Here is a 20,594-nt window from a genome sequence, read left to right on the forward strand (position 1 = left end):
AATACTAAGGTTCCTATAGTCACACATAACACAGTTCCTAAAGTTTCTGTGACTACATTTCAAACTTAACACTGCTACACATTATGCTTCACAATTTTCTACTTCTTAATCAAACCAAACTCTTATATAATTGGATTTTAATTTCTTTATCAAAATATTTTCAACAGCTCCGCCGCACCGGCCGGGAACCGCCGCCGGGGCAGGGCGGGGCGGGAGAGCGCGCGGGCGGCGCGTGGCCCACGTGAGGCGCGCGCGCGCCCCCGCCCCGTGACGCCGGTTGCTACAGCGACGGGCGGGCGCTCCGACCGCTGCCGCCGCCGCGTCCGCGCCGTTCGCCGTCCCTCGTCTCTCCCCCGGCGGCCCCGGCGATGGCGGCAGAAGAGGAGGAGGGCGACGTGGAGTGGGTGGTGGACACCATCGCCGGGTTCCTGCGGGGGCCCGCCTGGTCCATTCCCATTCTGGCGTTCATGGAAGAGAAGTGCGAGGGTGAGCGGCGGGGCTGGGCAGGGCAGGGCCGGGGCGATCTCCACTCGGCGCCGCGGCGGGGCGGGCGGGGCGCGGGTCCCCCAGATCCGCCGCCGCTACCGGGTGCCCTGTCGCCTCTCCCGGGGCGGCTGCGCATGCGCGCCCGCCGCGCTGGGGCGGCCCGCTGCCCTCAGGCTGCGTTGGGGGCTGCCCCCCCGCTGCCCCCCCCCCCCCCCCCCCAGCCCACCGCCGCCACGGAACGGGGCTGCGGCCTCAGGGCGGGCACACTCCGGGGGGCTCCCGGGGCGGGGGGACGCGCCAGGCCCCGCCGCGGCCCTGGCCCCTCACCGCCGCTGCCGGCATCGGTCGGGGCCCTCCCTGCGCGGCAGGTTTTGTGGGGGCACACGGGCGCTTGGCCCATCGGGCCGGTGTTGGGGACGGTCCCCGCAGGCGCCGTTCGAGAGCGATCCCCGCGGAAGGCTCGTCAGGTTTTGCACAGCCATAGCCTGCGCTTTCCCGCCGTTTTTGGGGAGGGGGTGCCTCGCCCTCGGAAAGCCGGTCTCCCCTGGGCAAGCCGTTAGTCAGGCTGTGGTAATTTGCATTCATTAGCTCGTACAGGGGATTATGGCATGAGCTTACAGTATGACACCTAAACGAATTCTTCGTTCTGCTGCACGTAATACCCTGACGTGGCTAGAAAGCAGTTGGAGGCCTTTAATGCTTTTCCATAGCTAGATGTTTTTCCTTAGGAAATGGCACAGTACAATTAAAATCGCTGTTTGGGCAGTTGGACAGAGAAGTAGAAGGCCCAAAGTTAAACTCCTGCGATTTTCTGAACGTTGGCAGTTAAGAGATGAGAAACCATAAGTTAATGCCTCTCAAAAAATGATAGCCAGCACTAAAAAGTCAACAGTTACCAGTTACATTTTGTAGGTGGTCCTGTGCATGAGTTCAGCTTGGAAGCAACTCTAGTTAAACTTCCTTTTCTTCCTCAAGAAGGAACTGAGGGAATCATGGAGTAATTTGGGGAACAGCCTTGGTAAACTGGAAGTATAGGCAGTGAGAGGGGGGACTGGGATAGACCTGTAGCTCCAGGTAAAGGTGCTTGACGAGACCTGTATAGGTGTATGTATGTAGTGAGGAAAGGAGGAAATAGACTTTCTGCAGTAGAGATTTGGCTAAATTAGCTCTGCTACTTACGGAACAAATTTTCTGCTGCCAAAGAACACCTGGATCCTTAATGGTAGCAAATCAATTACAGTTTGGGCAAATCTGAAAGCATTGCTTAAGTTCTTTAGAAAAAAGGAAGCTTTCTTTTGTGATTACTGAAAAAAAAAAGCATGTTTGAGAACATGATGGCCCCTGATCCTGCCCAGCCTGCAGATGTTCACACATGAGAAGTATTAAAGCATGTTGCCATAGACTAATTTAGGATAACTTTCTACGGCTACTATGAATAAAATCTGTTCCTTTAGTATCATCTGACAGGATGCAGGATTCATTAATAATTTTGACTTTAAAATACTGAAGTCAGGAAACTAAGGCTTCCAAATACATTTTATTTTTAGGGGCTTACTAACATCAGGCTCAAAGTAGAATGGTTCTTACTGTTAAAGTATTGTACCTGTCTGAGCTTACTCCGTCCTCCCCTCCATCCTGCTGCGGGCTCCAGAACAGCTTCTGTAATGGTTGGCCTCAGCAGGGGCTGGCTGTGTCTTTCGTTGTGCAGTCATTCTTGTCAGGGTCTGTTAAGAATTTTTATTTCGTACTCGGTGAAACAGATGCACCTCTGATTCAGATTACAGCTTCTAAACAAGTTGCTTCTCGGTTATCCTGAGTTGTTTCTACCCTTTGCATGAGGCAAGATCATTGTGAGTACGTACACCTTTCCTTAGTATACCGGGAAATGAGAAAGATAAAGCTGCGAGACTTTTTATAGCTAGGAAGCAATAGAGAAATCTATACTAGAGGTTTTCTTTTGGGAAGTCTGCCTAAACTTTAAGTCAGCAAAGGGTCTATCATGCAAAGGGTCTAGGTTTAGGAATCGGGGGAATTGATTATCCCTCTCTGGAGCAATGATCTCTCTTTAGAAGGTTGAGGGGAATTTACTGGCAGTAAGAAGATTTATGGAACCTCTGTAAATTTCCATGTAGTGTGAGGCAGGCTTACATAATGGTCGCTTCCTGCCAGTTTGTTTCTACGTAAGAAATTGTACGAACAAAGTAGGGAAATCCCTTGCAGTAAATGATCTTCCAAGGCATCATTTGTGCTACAGAGTGCTGTTGGACAACTCTCAGATGCTATTGAGAAAAAAGAAAAGGCTAAAGAAGTGTTACTGCAATGCTAGGGTTGCTAAGAAGCACAGTTAAAAAAATTTGAAGTTTTAGTTGCAGATATCTGTGCTATTTGCTTTTCCTTTCTATAAATGTACTGTGCTGATTCCATTGCTGGTTTTTTTACTGAGATATTTTGTCTGGACAGAATTCTTTTAGTTCTCAAGACATTTAGTCTTTGGGCTGAACAAGAAAATTAGCAACATTTTGATTAACTGACAATAATTTGTGAGTCCTCAAAAATAGAATTTGTGTTTTGGTAATTGCTATGTAAGGAATTTATTTTGGAACTGTAGTTACTTAGGCCAAGTCCTTGCACTTCAACTTACAAATGATCCTGCTGGTTTTCCAGCTGTTGATAATTGTTTGCTTTCTCCCTCTTTCTGGGGTCTTGATTAATTTCTCATGGCTTGATTAATTTCCTTTTATGTTGCTGTGAAACTGAAGTTAAATCAGTGGGTATATATTTAAGTCGAGAGGTCTTATCAGTTTTATTCAGATTATTCATAGTTCTGAGCACCAGAAGATAAAGACAAGGTACAAAAGGAATAAACAGATATTGTTGCCTGTGATTCCCTTCCCTCCCAGCACAGAGCTGCCTCAACAGTCAGTGAGGACTGGGGGAGAAAGAGAAGAGTTCCCTCAGGTTTGCTTACTGGCTCTTGTCTGCGAGGTCAAATGAGTCAGTGGCTCAGTCTAGCAGCGAGAACTCAAACTTGACTTAATGCTCATCCTGTTTGAGGGCTCCTAGCAAAGATTTTCAATTTTAACAGGAAAATGATGAGTTTGTCTCCCAGGATATCCGGGTCCCCTGGCTTATCTTGATACAGTGGTTCTTCACATCTTTGGTCGCCCGACAGGAAAAAAGACTCTGTGCCAAAATCTTAAGGAAAATAATGACTACATGATTTAGGAGCCCTGACTCAAGAAAATCCAAGGTCTCCATTCAAAGTACTCCTTAATGCCACTTAACTCAGAGGAGATGCTGACCGCAGCTTGCTTTACTTGGCACTTTATCCTCTTTTTGTTCAGAGCCTGAGAACAGAGAGCAGTTTGTGCAGGCTTTCCACTCTGCTTTCCGTGTTGTCCTGCAGCTGTGGAAGGAGGAGGAGGAGGACTTGGAAGCATCCCCTTGGCAGCCTGAGGCTAGCTGTTGGCACAGACACTGACTGCGGAGTGACATCCCTGTGTCACCCCTCCTTCGGGTGCCCAGGGTGGGAAGGAACAGTAGGAGGTGGAAGGGAACAGAGAAACCAAGACAAAGGTTGGGGTCTGCAAGAGCTGTAAGGGAGATCCCCCCAGAAGGGAGGAGATGCAGAAGACAATAGAGGCAGTTAAGTGTCTTTACCCTCTTGGGTTTGGTAATATGGTGGTTGCCATAGGAGCTGAATTTTTTTTAGAGTAAGATTTATAGTACTTTTTCTACCATTTGAATTCATCCCTGGATATTTTTAAAGCTTTTATTTTTTTGGTTTAAGTCCCTTCATTAAAAAAACTTTCCTTGTGCAAAAATGAAACAACAGCAAATGTTGGTTTTCCAGATTATGTCACTTAAAAAGCAAGTTTCCCTTGCTTATTTAGAGGGCCTGAACTGTTTGATTAGATTTCTATCATTGCACTGCTGTAGGATGTTAAAAAGTGATGCAAGTACTTTCTGGTTTAGGAACAGCCATCTTGCATCACACCTTATCAAGTTTCAGAGAGACATTGCCTCCGGGCTGTTACAGCTGGGAAATGATGCTTTCGAAAAGTCACTCTAAATTTGTGTGAAAGTTATACTAGTTCTACATGCATCAGTACAATCTTCTATCAGAGATGTCATATATATATGAAGACTAAATCACACTCATTCACCAATTTAAGCAGAATTCCCATTCTTCAAATTACTTCAAAGCATGCGCATGGGAAGTGACTTGTCCAACATATAGTGGCTAATCTTGAAGGGGATTGAGGAAATCTTATTTCTAAGCCTCTGCTTTAATTGCTAGGTTTTACATTACCTCTGTTCATTGTTGACATGAAAAAAAAAAGTAAATTAAAAAAACCCCAAACCCTAGTTTTCAGTTTCTCTTTATTTTCTGCTTCTTCTATCTATTCTGCAAGCATAGAGATCATTAGCTTGATATTTCCAGTCACGAGTTCTTAATATGAACTTACATGAATATGATTAATACGGCCTATATTATACAGATGCCCATTTTGTCTAAAACAGGATGGATATAATTAAAAAATAACTTACCTGCAGTAGATTTCTTCTTTGAGGTTATCTGTTTTTATGCAGGCAGGGTCTCATTTTCCTGTATCACCTTGGCTTCTCGCTAAATGAATGGCATTTAAAAAAATTTTTTTTTAAGTCATCACTACATCCTCCACGTAAATACATGTAGAGAGAGAGAAATTTCCTGCTTTATGTATGTCATCTGCCATCTTAGAACAGCCTTACACAAGTTCTTATGGTAGTTCTTGTATTAAATCTTACTTTTTAGTTTACGTATCTGCTGAATGCTCAACTTGCTTAGAAATCTACTTCTGTTATGAAGATGCATTTTCCTGGTATTATATTATAGAATTTAATTACATTAAATTACCAGAAGTACATGCTTAACCTGAATGTGTGGAAAAATACATTATGATTATCAATCATGGCCTATATTTTCATATGATTAAATATATTACCTTGTCAAGGTTAATCTTTGTCTTTAAGGCATAAGTTAATTTGTGGTGTGTACAGTAACTGCAAAATGTGTGTGTGTGTGTTTTGGTTTGGTTTTTTTTCCACAGTTTTTGATGATGAAGAGGAAAGCAAGTTGTCTTACACAGAAATTTATCAGGAGTACCAAGCTCTGGTGAGCATTATTTACTATTTGTGGTAGATTTCTAAGAAGTATAACTTAAAATGTTAAAGTAGTATTTAGATGAACTTCTAATTGTGTTATCTTTTTATTTAGAATTTTCTAATATTGCCTGTCTTAAGTGTTATTTAGAAATCCTTTGAGTCATCATTTTCATATGCAATTTTATGCTTAAACACCAGATATGTAAAAAGAAACTTTAACACACAGTCATATCTCTTATGCTGTGTTACATATTTTTAATTAAAATTAATATATCTGAAAAATCAGTTATACTATTGCAACGATTTTCCTTTGAGTTTTAAAATACAAAGTCAGCAGAAAAGAATATACAATTATGAAAAAAAATCATATGATTCTTAGGGAAAAACCTCTTAGAAAGTAAGGTTTATACTTTCTTACAGGTTGAAAAATTATTAGAAGACTATCTTAAAGAAGTTGGAATTAATGAAGAGAAATTTCAAGAAGCTTTTTCATCTCCTCTTGCAAAGACACACACTTCACAGGTAAATTTTCCTGTTTAAGAATATATAGATTTAATTTTTAGCTTTATATTTTCACTAATATGGCAGGGTGGAGATGAAACTTTGAAAAGTTTTCTTGTTAAACTGTAATTTCCTAAAACATAATATGTTTGTTTGTATTATGAACTTTGACCAGAAAAATGCACATCTTGAAAATAATGACAGATATTTGTGTGGTGTCAGACACCTTTTGAGATTCGTCTTCTATGCTTTGTATTTTCTAAACCAAACCTCTAAGCTTAGGGTGTTTCTGCCACCTTTATTTGCATATTTGTCAGCTTTATGTTAGTCTTCAGTCTGTTTACAGTAGCAGACAAACTTAAAGATTAAAACAATAGACATATTCCATAAAATAAAAGATGTTTTCTTTTGATTTTATAATAAAACAGTAAAATCTGCAAGAGAAACATTGGCCTTGAGAAGACAAGGCATGGTTAGGCAGCCCTTCACCTGCTCAAAAACATCTTTCAGAATTGTCTCGTGGGAGCTTCTGCTGCCAGTGTTAATTGGGCTTTGCTGACATGTATCTTCCTACATGCGTAACAAGCTTCTTCGGAGCGCACATTCCTCACTCAAGCTTACGCATTTGTTCAGGAAGTCAATTGAATTGCTGTTGTAAACTTACACTGGGAAACCCTCCAGGTTTTGTGATAATATTATTGTAGACATGTTGATCTAAAGACATAAACCATCAAATTCTTTTCTTGACTACTAGCTCAACTTGTATGGCTGGAAAAATAGACAGATAGGAGAATTAAATCTAATTATTAAAAACATGTTCCACAGAACTTAATTCTTAACATAATTTCAAGCAGACTGAGATGGTTATGATTTCTCTTGAGTTTTTAATTTTGTGCATGTTTCCCTCCCACAGGCCATTTTGCAAACAGTGTTGGCAGCAGAAGATTTTAGACTATTTAAAAAAATGATGGTACAGAAAAATATTGAAATGCAATTGCAAGCTATTAGGATCATTAAAGAAAGGAATGGTAAGAAGTGGTAAATGTGGGGTTTCACTGCTTTTCATCTTTCTAGTGCTCTTTTGATGACTCTGTAAGCCGTTCATAAATGAGTATGGAATACTGGTTCAATTCCAGTTCAAGTTAATGGAAAACATTCGGCTGATTTTACTGGGACTAGGATTTCAATATTCAGCCCTTGGCTTGTATTTTCAGTGACAGCTGTCTATACTACTTTTTAAATTAACGGATTTTTCAGTTCTGTTTTTCTGTCTAAACTTTTCTGTGAAACTTCACTTAGGTTTTTTTTGTTGAAGAATTTTCGTGATAATTTTGAGTGTTAAAACAATTACATCAGTTCATCAACAATGACAATATTGATAATTTGAATTATGCTGCTTGTATAGCGACAATGCTGTACTATCAGCTGCGCTTACTTTGCAGTTCACACTGTACAGTTGCATATGAAAAAATGAAAGCAGAAATTACGGCCTTTGTCATGCTAATACATCCATACTTTTAAAGAAGAGAAAATAATTTACACCCAACTCTGCTGCTCTGTTGATGTTTCTGAAAGGATTTTCATCTACCCATTCCTTTCTTCCCTGTCTTTAGTTTTACCATTTTGTTTTTTCTTTTTACTGCATGGTTGTGGTTTAACCCCAGCCAGCAACTAAGCACCACGCAGCCACTCACTCCCCCCCCACCCAGTGGGATGGGGGAGAGAATCAGGGGAAAAAAAAAAAGTAAAACTCGTGGGTTGAGATAAGAACAGTTTGATAGAACAGAAAGGAAGAAACTAATAATGATAATAACAACAATAATAAAATGACAATAATAATAATAATAATAATAAAAGGATTGGAATATACAAGTGATGCACAATGCAATTGCTCACCACCCACCGATCGACACCCAGTTCGTTCCCAAGTGGCGATCCCCCTGCCCCCACTCCCCCCAGTTTATATACTGGGCATGATGTCACATGGTATAGAAAAACCCCTTTGGCCAGTTTGGGTCAGCTGTCCTGGCTGTGTCCCCTCCCAACCTCTTGTGCCCTTCCAGCCTTCTTACTGGCTGGGCATGAGAAGCTGAAAAATCCTTGACTTGGTCTAAACACTACTGAGCAACAACTGAAAACCTCAGTGTGTTACAACATTCTTCTCATACTGAACCCAAAACATAACACTATACCAGCTACTAGGAAGACAATTAACTCTATCCCAGTCGAAACCAGGACATGGATGCATGGGTTTTTTTTGAGAATAATTTTTAAATTTCAAGTTTCATACAAATTTGAAAATGGTTCAGTTAGCTGTGGCTGAATTGCAGTCTATAGGAAATGCCATATAATGGTCAATGCAGAGTATGGCTTGTGCTTTACCCTTAGATGGCAAAACTTTTGTAGTTCAGAAACCTTTGCCTTTTGGCTACTAGCAACTTGATGCTCAAGGTCTAGAATCTTTTTGGAAACAGTTACAGAGAGGAAGAATTGGATGTTGGTTTGTGTGTTTTGGTTTTTTTTCATTCTCTCTGCCTGAAGAATGATGCCAAATGGAGTACAAAATAATTTTCTTTAGAGTAATGCATAAATTTTGGCATTTTTTTTTAATAGGTGTGTTGCCTGACTGTTTGACAGAGGGTTCTGATGTGTTCAGTGAAATTGAACAAGAAGAAATGAAAATACTAAGGGAGGTTCTAAGGTAAAAAATGAATCAGCCCTACTTTGTACGTTATTTTAAAATAAAAAATAAAAGTATGTAGGGCCTAACTCTTCCAGCCTTTTCCAGGAAACTGCCTTCATCTTACAGATGACATGAATGTTCTTGTCAAAATCCTACCTAAGAGAAAAGGAATGGTGCTAGACAGTGGGTGTGATCAGGAATATTTAAAGACTGAGAGATAACCACTCTGCCATGATGAATGGTCTTGGTGATGCATGGAATGATGTGCAACTTTGAGCCCCATCATTTCCATTCTCCCCTGAAGCACCAGGTGGACCTAAAGTTAGACCTGGGTTAGATGCCTCTGGACAATAGGAGCACACTAGCTGTAATCCATTCAGGGAACACCCTAAACATTAAAGCTTTGGAAAGGCAAATTCTGCTTTTGCAGTAGGCTTTATTGCTTTCTACAGCTTTCTCCTTAGTTGTGTTCAATGACTGTTGCTATGATCTAAGAAGATGTGAGGACTGATACAACTTTTATGGATTGTCCTCCACTCCCAGTTCACATGTGTATAAACATAAACAAATAGCAGATTAATCCATTCACGTTATGTTAAATTACGCTATTTTCCCTCTGTATTCTGGAAATAATTCCCTTCCTGTCTTTAAATGAGCAAATGAAACAAGGGATAGATAAGCCATGGAAATTCTTACACAATTATTTTTACACAGGGAAAGACAGACCGAGGATGGTGAGTTCTGTGTGTTTATCATAATTATTTATTTCTATTAAGAGTGCATTTTCATTTAAGTCATGGAAGTATTTTGGGTACTAACAAATTCATATTAGCTTGCAATTGTTTTGATAGTCCTCAAATATTTAAGCAGTGCTAGATTTACCTGAAAGTCACTAATATTAAAGAAGTTTTGAGTATTTACTTGTATTTTGTGTTACAGAAAATCTAAGGAAGAATATGAAATAGAGCAAGAAAGGAAGAGGACTGAAGAAGTGAGTATCTTACCTTTCCCAATGAGTTATGTTGATGATTAAGAAATACTCTGATATTCCTGTCCTGAGTGTCGACTGTATCACTTTAAGGTAATGTGTACCATCCTAAGCAAACAAAAGGTCTGTCAGGAAGGTCTTACTGACACTTCTTTTTGAAAGGTCTGTTCTGTTGTTTATGTTTTTCTTGATGGTGTCATTGACACTAGTGTTATACATGATACCATTAACTATCAGCCATTTGGTGGAGTTCATACGATAAGTATATTCCTTCTTCAGTGTCTGAATTCTAAAATCCTGGTAATGGATATCAACCTTTCAGATCCAGAGAACATCTGAATTACTAATATTGTCAAGATCAAAGAGACTTCAAAGTATAAGCTTCTTAGAGATTATAGCATTCATAATCCTTCAGGAATTTTAAGGATCACTTCATAGACAGTATAGTTAGTAATTCATTAAGTCTATACAATACTGCCAGAATCTAATCACCAGGAACCACAAATCCTCTCCAAGTTAGACCATCAGTTGGTCTCCATTAGAATAAACCATGTAGAAAGGTAACTGAATGTAAATGGGGACTGGCTAAATTGGCAATCATTCAGCAACTGAGAAACAAATGGAAATTGAAATTAACTATGGTAGAATAGTGGCAGTAAACCTCCCCTTCACTGGGAAAACATATAAAAATAGCTGGAATTGTAGGCTGTTTCAAAAGGGAGCAGAATTGCTCTTCTATTCTTTCCTGTTATTAAGAAATTGAGCATACTAAATTTGAAAAGAGAAAGCACTGTTTCTTCAGCCTGAACTGACAAAGGAAACCGCCTGGAGACCAAATGTAGCTAGTGCAGAGGTCCACACTTTATTTCCAACCCTACTCCTGAATTCAAACCCATGAGAGGTGCAGATGATAGCTATGCTGTTGAATGCAAGTCCCAAACAGTTGGGATATTCTATCAAATTAAACCTCTCTCCCAGTGTCTGACACTGTAGAAAAGTGGTGACAAAACTCTTCTATCCCACATTACAATGATAGATTCCAGGAAATGAGTCACCTGTTCTACTGGATTTCTCACAGAACCACCAGGAAACTCAAGCTTTGGCTCATTTTAAGAATTCAAGTTGTATTAAGATGCAGGCTTATCCAAATCTTTATAGGCCAGCCAAGAATATCAATATTTTTGATAAACAAGCCAGATTACAGAGGCCCCAGTCAAGTTCACCTGCACAGAGAACGTGATAGTTATCGTTCAATAATATGTTTTTGTTAGAGAATATTTTAATACAAAATAATTTAATATTTTGATGAATGCTGGGGGGTTCTGACGTGAATTAGATGGTTGATGAACAGCATAGACATTTTCTGGGGAAATCCCAGCTGGCTTTACTATTTTGAGAGGTGGGTTGTGTTGTCAAGATTTCCCAGACAAGTGTAGAAGTGAAGCAATAGTGTCAAAGATTATCCAGACCTGTTGTTTCCATTCAGCTGGTTATTTCTCCATTTCTGTGGTAACTTCAGTGTATGTTCCTGGTTCTCTTACTGTATTGCATATTTCTGGTGGACAGACATCTGCTTGAAAGTCACAGGCAAAGTGTGGCAAAAAAAACCCCTACATTATCTATTTGTAGCTGGGAAACGAGATACCAATTTACCTAATATTCTAAATTCTGATTGTTGATTAGGGAACAGGTTTTGAACTAAAATAAAAAATGCTGACTTATGACTATAAGCCAGTAAGAACCTTCCTATTAGTGAAACAAAATAAGTAGTTTGCTTTTGTTCACTTTCACAATGCAATACGTAGTGTAAACAACCTGATTTTAACTGAAAGTTCTTTTGGAGCTTTCTTTGTGCTGACAGTTTAATGCCTGAAGTACAGTGCCAGGAAAGGTAATGCTTGGTTTTGTTTGTTTGTTTTTTAATTTAAGGCACGTGATAAACTTAAATCACCAGATGTTACCTACAGTTTTCCAGGAGATTCGAGAGAAGCTGTAAAAGTTAAGGAATCCACTGAGGGAGCTGATGATTCGGAAGAAACTCCAAGATTTCCATTAGGTAATTTTATGGGAAAGAGCAATGCTGAGCATGCAATATGATACTATTTTCAAATTACTGAAGAGTCCACTCATATCAAGATTTTAAGAACTTGGCTGAATAAGGCTGCAAGTAAACCATCCTGGCTTTGAAGTTAGCCTTGCTTTGAGCAGGGTATTTGCACTAGGTGGCCTGCAGAAATGCCTTCCAACATGAGTTGTTTTATTATTCAGTGATGTTACAAGTCATGTCTAATTGGAGGAGAAATACAGGAGTCTAACAGCAGTTTTCATCTTTCGATTTACTGTGCTTATGCCACCATTACTGTTAAGAACAGTATGTTCCCTGTAGACAGCTGTGAATCATTCACTTAAAAAGTTATGCTTTCTCTCCCTGTGTGTGGCCATTATAGATTTAATTTATAACTGTACAAGATTTCTTGATAGCAATCAAATATTTCTGAAGGAACTAACCTTAAACTGTTAAGATTCATTCAAGCTGAATTGTCAGACCACCAAACTGAATCTTTTTGCCTTTGGTTCAGATTTTTGTCACTCATTTTAATCTTCTCAATTTTACATTTTTGTTTTTGAGTGGGATTGTGACGCTTACCAACTCACAATACTAAGGAGAGCTCTTATAAGTAGTCTTGAACTTCACCCAAGTTGTGTAGTGGAAATTGTCTGAATCGTTTTGTAGATGATTATTTACTCGAGAGCGTGACCAAGCCAGTAGTTTTTACAGAGAGGAGAAAAAAAGGAATCACCGGTTGTGATGGAGGTGCTCTTGGTATGTTTGTGCTGCAGCTCAAGCACAAGGGTGCTGACCTGTTCAGGAAAGCAGGAGAATTCTTAGGTGTTAAGAAGCATATATATGTGTGTATGTATACGTGTGTATACATGCACACACACATATAGGTATGCATGTATATACACACATGTATCAATGTATATAGGTATACAGAGGTGATCTTCAAAAACAGGTTGCGTATTAGTGGGATCTGCTCTGTTATGAGTGTGTGAAAAATTTGTAACATAATATTATAAGGTCACGTCCAAGAATATAATTTCAACTTTGGGAAATAATAGTCTGTGCTGTCTTTAGTTACATTTTTCCTGTGGCTTGTACTTGTCTTTGTATGCATTCACACTGGAAGTTTTCATATCACAGACACTTGAGCTGGATACTTTTAGCCTTGGTAGTACCTTTGAGGCATACTTGCTCCTTGCTTTTTCATTTGATGGCTGTTAACAGATGAAGTGGTTGTAGGACCCTCTGTTCTTTTAAACTTAGTGTCTTTCACATTAGGAAACTTAAAAAGAATAAATTGTGTCACTGACCTTTTAAATATCTTTTTTTCTGCTTTTATCCCTTCTGTCCTCCTGCTGAGGTTTTGTTACATTTATGTGAAGTCGTCTTCTCTCCCTTCTACCCTCAGAAGTATGCAGAAGGTCTGCAGGTATATTCACATTCTTCTTTCTCTTCTCCCAGCCTGCTTTTACTCCTCTTATTTTTGCATAGTTGCACCACCTTGCAATGGCACCTCTAAACTATGTCTACCCTGCAGCTGCTGTTTTCCTGGTTCAGGAGGAAGGCACATTCCTAGCAAATATTCTATCTGTAGGACTTAATCCTGTGCTTGAGAGACAGGAGATCTTGGAGCTCAGGAGTCAAGACTTCTCAGCACTGAGTGCAGCCCTTCTTCTGTGCTGTCCAAGTGCCTGCTGAGCTGGTGCTGAGCATTCCCATGCTCTTTAAATGCCAAAGAAGAGACAGGTCTACAAAAAATTTAGCTCCTTGGAAATCTTCTTCAGCCTCGTAGAACTGGCATCTTGTGGCAGCGTAGCTGTCCAAAGAGGCTACTGAGAAAGTTTGTCACAGCTTATCCTCTGGTATCACCTTTTACAAAAGTGGGTTTGGGTAGTGGTGGCAAAAATCAAGAAGAATCTATACTGGCAGTCGTCTTCTTCCAGACCCCTTTCTCACACAGAACCGAGGACCGGCCTCCAGACCAGTCTGTTATTGCCTGCTTCCAAAACATGGGCTCCCAACTAAAGGTTCGTCTTGGATAATGGGATCATACCTTCCACTTGACTTCCTCCTGGTGCCAGATACAACTCTGGGAACAGAAACAGCAAGAACCTTTCACTAATGGTTTGTGCCCCTCTAGGGTGGCAGAAGAGCTGCTCTTCTCTCACCTCAGTCGGTCCCTGACCCTCACAGCCCACCAGACCTGTGCTCAGATCCTGGCTCTGTGTTCTCACTCGTAGGGTTGTGTTACAGAGGAACACGACAGCTCGCCTTTCTCAACCTGAGCATGGGGAGGAATCCTGTACCTAGGGAGTATCAGCTGCCTCAGCAACATGGCCCTTGCATGAACGAGTTCTCGGAGTCAGGAAAAGGAAGACCTTTTTTAAATTTGTTTTTCATTCCCTCTAGTCTGGCATATATTTCTCTTCCTTCAGATACACAGGGGTTTTATTATCTCTTGCTATTTCCCCTTCACCTTGAGACCCAGGATTTCAGTCTGTGGACCCTTTAAAGTTTTCCACTGTATAACAAATTCAGATTTAATGGTAGTTGCCTTAATTTTCTTAATTTCACTTTGGTGAGCCCCTTACAAATAGTTTACAGATTAGAGCTTGCAAAACCATTCCTCCTGTACTTTGACCATCCAACTTGTTGCAGTATGGAGAGATCAGAAGGGTGAATTTCATAGTAAAGGTCATGCTCAACACCTTGGAGTGCAAGTGACTTTTCCAGCATTCTTGGAGAACACTTCCCTTTCTGGGTACCTCCAGGGCAGCTGCTTCAAAAGTTGCACTTGTGTTGGCACCGAGCTGCGTGTATCATGTGGATAAGAAGGATGCAGCATCTGCTGGAGTGGTCCTGGGTGCTTGTATTTTGAGAAGATTCTGAAAGAATTGTCCACGTGGAAAAGAGTGTTGCTTAGTCACCCACAGTGTGAATGTACATATAGACAAGTTCTCAAAGGAAAAAAAGCGTTACATACCAGTAACTGTAATTCTTTGAGATGCGCTGTCTATTTGTACGTTCACTACCCACCCTCCTTCCCTTCTCTTCTCAGTGTCTTTTCAGGTTCGTGGGTTAAGTGACACTGAGGGTCCTATGATCACATCCTACAGGTACTGCTAAGACACAAACGTCTCCAGCTTGAGTGTTTGCAATATGGACAGCAACAGTGTAAATTTACATACACACAACACATTTCAAAGAACTACTTTCTGGTGAGTAGTTTTCCTTAATCATAATGTTTGTTATGGGATAGGTATTTGGCATGCAGTGTGTGGGTTCCCCCCCCCCGGCTTTTTAATCAGACAACTATAGCGTGAGGATTTTTTTTCTAGCAATTTTAACTCTGACCTCTCACAGAACCTCTAAGAACTTTTATCTGTCATAAACCAACATTCTTTGGAGCATCAAGACTTCCAGCAGACATATTTCAGTGAAATGCCAATTCTTCAGTTTGAACTTTGTTTTACGTTTATGTCCTGGTTTTGTTTTCTGTACTTTGAATTACGCTTCCTCTCCTATGCTTTTCGCCCTACCTTTTCACAATCTTGTAATTTTCTGTACTAAAGCAAGCAGCAATGTTGAAGAGCTAAACGTGTATTACTTGTAACTTAAATGATTGAGTGGTGTTAATCCTGCACTACGTTCAGTAGAGCTAGCTTTGTCATCTGTTACTGTGGGCCGGTAGAGACCAAGGAGAGTACCCATACCTTAATACTCGTGTGAGTTATTTCTCAGCATTACAGCAGAAATCCATGGTCCAGCACAGTAGAATTACAATCAACTACATTCAGTTACGTGTATCAGCTCGGATATTATGGATAGACTCAAACTGACTGAACACAGTAAAATTTGTATTTCACTACCTGTATTCTTGCATCTATATGGATATATTCAGGCATATTTTACACAGTCAAAACCCTTTTCATTTTTAATAAAAGTATAGTAGGAGCAGCAATTTACCTTACCTGGGAGTAGTGGTAGGTCAAGTCAAGAGAAGTCTTAGTAAACTTCTGCAAACGTACCTTGCCCTACAGTCCGGTGACTGGAGAGGCTTTGACTCTGACCTCAGTAACCATGATGCCATCTCGGACACCATGGAGTTCGGCAGGATACAAAGCAAAACTAACCTCAGTACCTGCAGAGATACGAAAGGCACAGCTGGAATCAGGACAGGGTTCCTTTTCTTTGGCAGCACAGGCAGCGTTTGTCCTGGAGAAGAGCAGGAGGCGAACAGGGTATCGTGCAGGACTGTTATCGTACACAAGGTGAGGGACTTGATAGGGAGTGGAAGACACCAGAAGTTGCCTGAGCCTTGTTTGCACCAAGGGTGCCCAGAGCTCGCCTGGCACCCACCAGCCAGCCCAGCCCGTCTGGGGCTCTGAGCCCTGCCAGGGTCAGAAACCTGGTGGGTTCCCGCTATGTCCCAAGGCTGGGGTGAGGCTAGTTCTGAAGAGGAGTAACTGAGCTGTGTCAGCGTAACGCTTTGCACCTCTTCAGCTTCGCTTCCCCCCTCTCCTGTACAAGTTCACTTAAATACAGTATTTTCTGATTCCTTTCTCTGAAGCTGAAAGCTGAACCAGCATGCTTAGAGTTGGCTAAAGTGCGCCTTCGAAGCTGCTGATGACTGGTGCGGCTTGCCAAGACAGAAATTGAAAGTGCAATCTCAATATGAACTGACTATTAGAATGCTGAATATGAAATTACATTCCAAGCATTTGATAATTTAAAACTTATTGCAGTAGAGGTACTTACGATGTAAAGCATTATTTAATTCCTTTCATACTACAAATACAGTATCTGTGTTTTTTGAAAGAAAGTTTTATTAATAAAAGGGGAGAAATGTGATTTTTTTTTTTTTTTTTAAGTTTTCCATTTCATCAGAAGGACAACTGGATATTGAAAGAAACACCAATTTATTTTTTTATTTTATACATTTCTATTCTTTCTCACTGTTTTCTATGTAAAATTGCTGCTTAGGGGAATCTCGGAAATCTGCGAGGGAAGACTTAAAACCAGTACGCACGTTACAAAAAGGAACAGAAAGCTTACCTCAGCCATCTTGTACCAAAGGGAAAGAAGACGTTAAGAAAAGGTCAGCTGGAAAATGTTCAGAAAATGCAGCGCAAAAAGCTGGGATGAAAGGACCTGTAAGTTTAAAACAAACAAAAAGAAAAAACCCCAAACATAGAACTGGAATACAAAAAGACAGGATTATATTTAGAATATATATTTAAGACAGTATTACATTTAAATATATATTTTCTAGTATCGTAATCAGGTGGTTTTGGTTTTGTTTGGTTGGTTTTGTTTGTGTGTTTTTGTTTTTTTTTTTAAACCAGCATGCAAACAGTGTTTTTTGGTTTTCACCAGTTTAATTTGCATAAAATTCAATCTTCATTCTAGTTTTAGAATAGAATTCAGCATTCAGCCTTTGTCCCGTGATAATTTCTTAGCAGACGGCTCTGGCTTGAAACTTCAACTTGGATTTTTTTTCAGCTACTAATTTTGGGGGCAAATGTGATGTAAATGCTTTTATCTCACATGCCATGCATACCAAAAGTTAATTTCAAAACGTATTTTAAAAAAAATTTTCCAGAATTTATCAGAACTTGAAAAACAGCAGCTGAAGCAACGAGAGGACTACCTGAAGAAAAAACGAGACATGCTGATGGCTACAAAGAAGGAGTCAAGAAATAATGTACTGTTACCAATGAACACTGACCAGAAAGAAGAGGAATCATCTCCTAAAGAGGTGAAGGATTCAAACATTTCAATCATCCTGATCCCTTTATAAAAAACACAGATGATTTCAGTGAAGATGTTGATGTTGCTCCTGAATATTGTAGCAGGGTAAAAAAAGAAAAAGTGGGGGAAGTAGAGAGGAAGTATTTTTAAGTTACTGTGTTTGCAGAAACTTATAGGCTAGAACTTTTAGTGATTAAGTTAGCATTATTTTGCTTCAGTATCATCAAATCCTCATGATTTAGCCATGCATAAACTTAAATTAAATGCTGGTTTTCTCCCAGTCTGTGACCTACCGTTTGGGCTCCCTTAAATCTCTGGGATTTTTTTTTTTCTCCAGCTGAAATGGAAAAAAAACGTTTTCTTTCGCAGTCTTTTTTTACAGAGGTAACAAATTCGCTCTGTTCTTTTTTGTTCTGAGTTTTGTGCTTATTTCAAAGAAAGAAATCCTTGATTTCTATCCATCAACCACTGGATATAGAAGTGACATGACAATGATACCTTTTAGAAAGACAAGGCATTCCGAAGGGTGGATGCTGCTGTTGTCTACCCAGTTGCCTCCCACAGAAAAAAACAAGTCTGGGGGAGGGTTGGACACGTAGGACACAGTGAGAGCAGTGTGCCCTCTTGGAAGGGGTACAGCCAGCAGTCAGCTCCTTCCTCAGGGTCTCGTTCTGTCCGGTCTCTCCTCAGAGACGTGCGTGAAGATACTTAGTGAATTAACCGCTATGTTCCTTGACTTAAAACAAGTGCTGAAACCACAAAAAGTCCTTGCATCATGGGGATGATAGAAAATCTAGTTTGGGGAAAAAAGTAGTAAATCCTATTGGGGAAAGAAAATACCAACATAAAAAAACTCAGAATCCTATGACAGGATAAAGCTCTACCAATACAGAGGTCTTTATCAGAAAAAGAAACCCAACCTTTTTTTGTTAATCATTGGTATGGTTAATATGACTTAATGCATTTGCCACAAGTAGATCTAATCTACATTTATATGGAAAGAAATGCTTGAAAACTCTCAACACAAGTGAGGAATGTAGAAGACCTTAAAACCCACACAAAACAATGTAGTAACTGTTAAGTTTAAAAAAAAAAAAAGAAAATCAAATCGCTACTCTTCTTTACAGAGCACATACTTCAGACTGGAGATCTTCTATTGCCTCTGAGTATTTTTCAGCATTGCTGAGCATTTTATTATGCTCAGAACATGCCCAAAATACTGTTGATTGGGGAACTTCCAAAACAACTAAGCAGCACCTGTTGAATTTGAGGTTAGTCCTCTCAAAAAGATCGGTACAGTGCAGTGGAAAAAAGGCAGATTGACGTAAAGAGCCAGTCATCTGCACCCTGGGATCCACTTCTCAAGAAATAGAATAATAGTATTTTTCTAAATCATTCTGCAGAGCAAGTGAGTTTGAAGGACAGCTGCTGCAGCCTCAGGTTTGCAGGTGATGTTACGTGGCTGCTCCTTGTTGGAGAAACCATGTGTTGGCTACCAGATCTGGCTGCCACCTCTGGTTAGCAGTTGGCGTTGGAAGTTAGGCTACCTACCAGGAAAGCCATGCAGTTCATTGCAATGTTTTTTCACTTTGTTTTTAGGAAATGTCAGAAGAGAAGCAAAGGTTACTACAGAAGAGGAAAATGCTTGCCGAAAAACTAAAAGAAGAAGTTATTAACAAGCGGTAATTTTAAGCAGCTCATTGCAGACCCCAAGAACATAAGTATGTTTTTAGAATAAATTATATCATCAATAATTGAATGGATTTGTTTTCCAATATTACACTTAAGTTTTATAGAACTTTCAGACAAGCAACTCAGTACTTTATAATGTATTGAAAATTACACTGAAATACACTAAAAACCGCTTATTTTCCAGAATGCTGGAAACCCCCTGACTTCCACTGGAACATGTTCAGCAGTGAGGCCATTTAACATCACTGCAGCATACAGATTTGCTAAGCTACTGGCCTCAGCCACTTGATATTATATAGAACAAAAGCAGATAGTGAGATCTGTTAAAAGTAATTCCTATGTGAACCATTCTGAATGCATTAGAAATTTTAACTTTTTTATTTTTAAAATTATAGAACTTTGTTGCTCTTATTAGAATATTATAAAGAAATTACTATTTTTCAGCTGTGCAATGTAATAAAGTCTAAATTCACATGGAAGTTCAACTATGACCATTGTATTTTTGAGAAAGATGATGCAGCTTGGAGTCAAGACATGTACATATTAACTCTGGATTACATTGCTTTACATACTTTTGAGGCAGTTTACCAGTCCTTAGGTTCTGTTTTGCTATAAATGCAACTTCAAGTAAAACGAATTGCTTTAGTTACAAAGTAAAAGCTAGGGATTTCACCAGCAATTTGGATTCAAAGTAGAAATCTTTAAAAATCTTGTTTACTGGTTCAGCTTTGACAGACTTAAACTGAAGCCAGGAGAGAGGCTATCCTTTGCACTATGTCATTACACAGCCGACTGCAACAGTAACTCGCATTAAAAGAAACAACCCACCAATTCAAGTTTCAATGTAACTTTTTATTAAAATAGCATTTATAACTGATACATGTTGGCAGATGTTCTTTTCTTTTCCAAAAAGAGCAGTGGTGGAAGGACCCCAGGCACGGGAATGTGCAGAACCCAGGCAGCACCGACCAGGTCAGACTGGGAAACAGCGTCTGTGGGGGTGATGGCCCCAGACAAAAGCCAGTTAAAAAGAGTGCTGCATGTCACCTTCTACAGGGATTGTAAATTTTTTTTTTTTTTTTTAAACGGGACATCTAATGCCACTTTACGCAGTCTTTCTGTAGGAACTATAAAAATTCATGACATTCTTGTTTTTGCTGTAAAAAAACCCTCAGGTTGGTCTGAAAGTATTTTTAAAGCTCCTTACAGCACTTCAGGGAAGAGTTGGGGTGGTGGGGAACAGAGCAGGAACTAACACACTTCTGCCGGAGACCCCCAGA

At 39.9% G+C, this 20,594-nt stretch overlaps 1 protein-coding gene across 1 annotated transcript; it reads left to right on the forward strand.

Moving 5' to 3' along the window:
• The first annotated feature begins 303 nt into the window (after window positions 1–303).
• CFAP36 (cilia and flagella associated protein 36) lies at window positions 304–20,191 on the forward strand. The gene is made up of 10 exons (XM_052783988.1): window positions 304–486; window positions 5,580–5,644; window positions 6,055–6,156; window positions 7,049–7,163; window positions 8,749–8,836; window positions 9,758–9,809; window positions 11,736–11,862; window positions 16,855–17,024; window positions 17,474–17,629; window positions 19,222–20,191. Exons 1-10 carry the CDS (start codon window positions 369–371, stop codon window positions 19,306–19,308), a joined length of 1,080 nt encoding a protein of 359 aa, XP_052639948.1. The 5' UTR covers window positions 304–368; the 3' UTR covers window positions 19,309–20,191.
• The last annotated feature ends 403 nt before the right edge of the window (window positions 20,192–20,594 follow it).

This window comes from Harpia harpyja, chromosome 4 (genome assembly GCF_026419915.1).
Source record: "Harpia harpyja isolate bHarHar1 chromosome 4, bHarHar1 primary haplotype, whole genome shotgun sequence".
Classification (NCBI taxonomy): Eukaryota; Metazoa; Chordata; class Aves; order Accipitriformes; family Accipitridae; genus Harpia; species Harpia harpyja.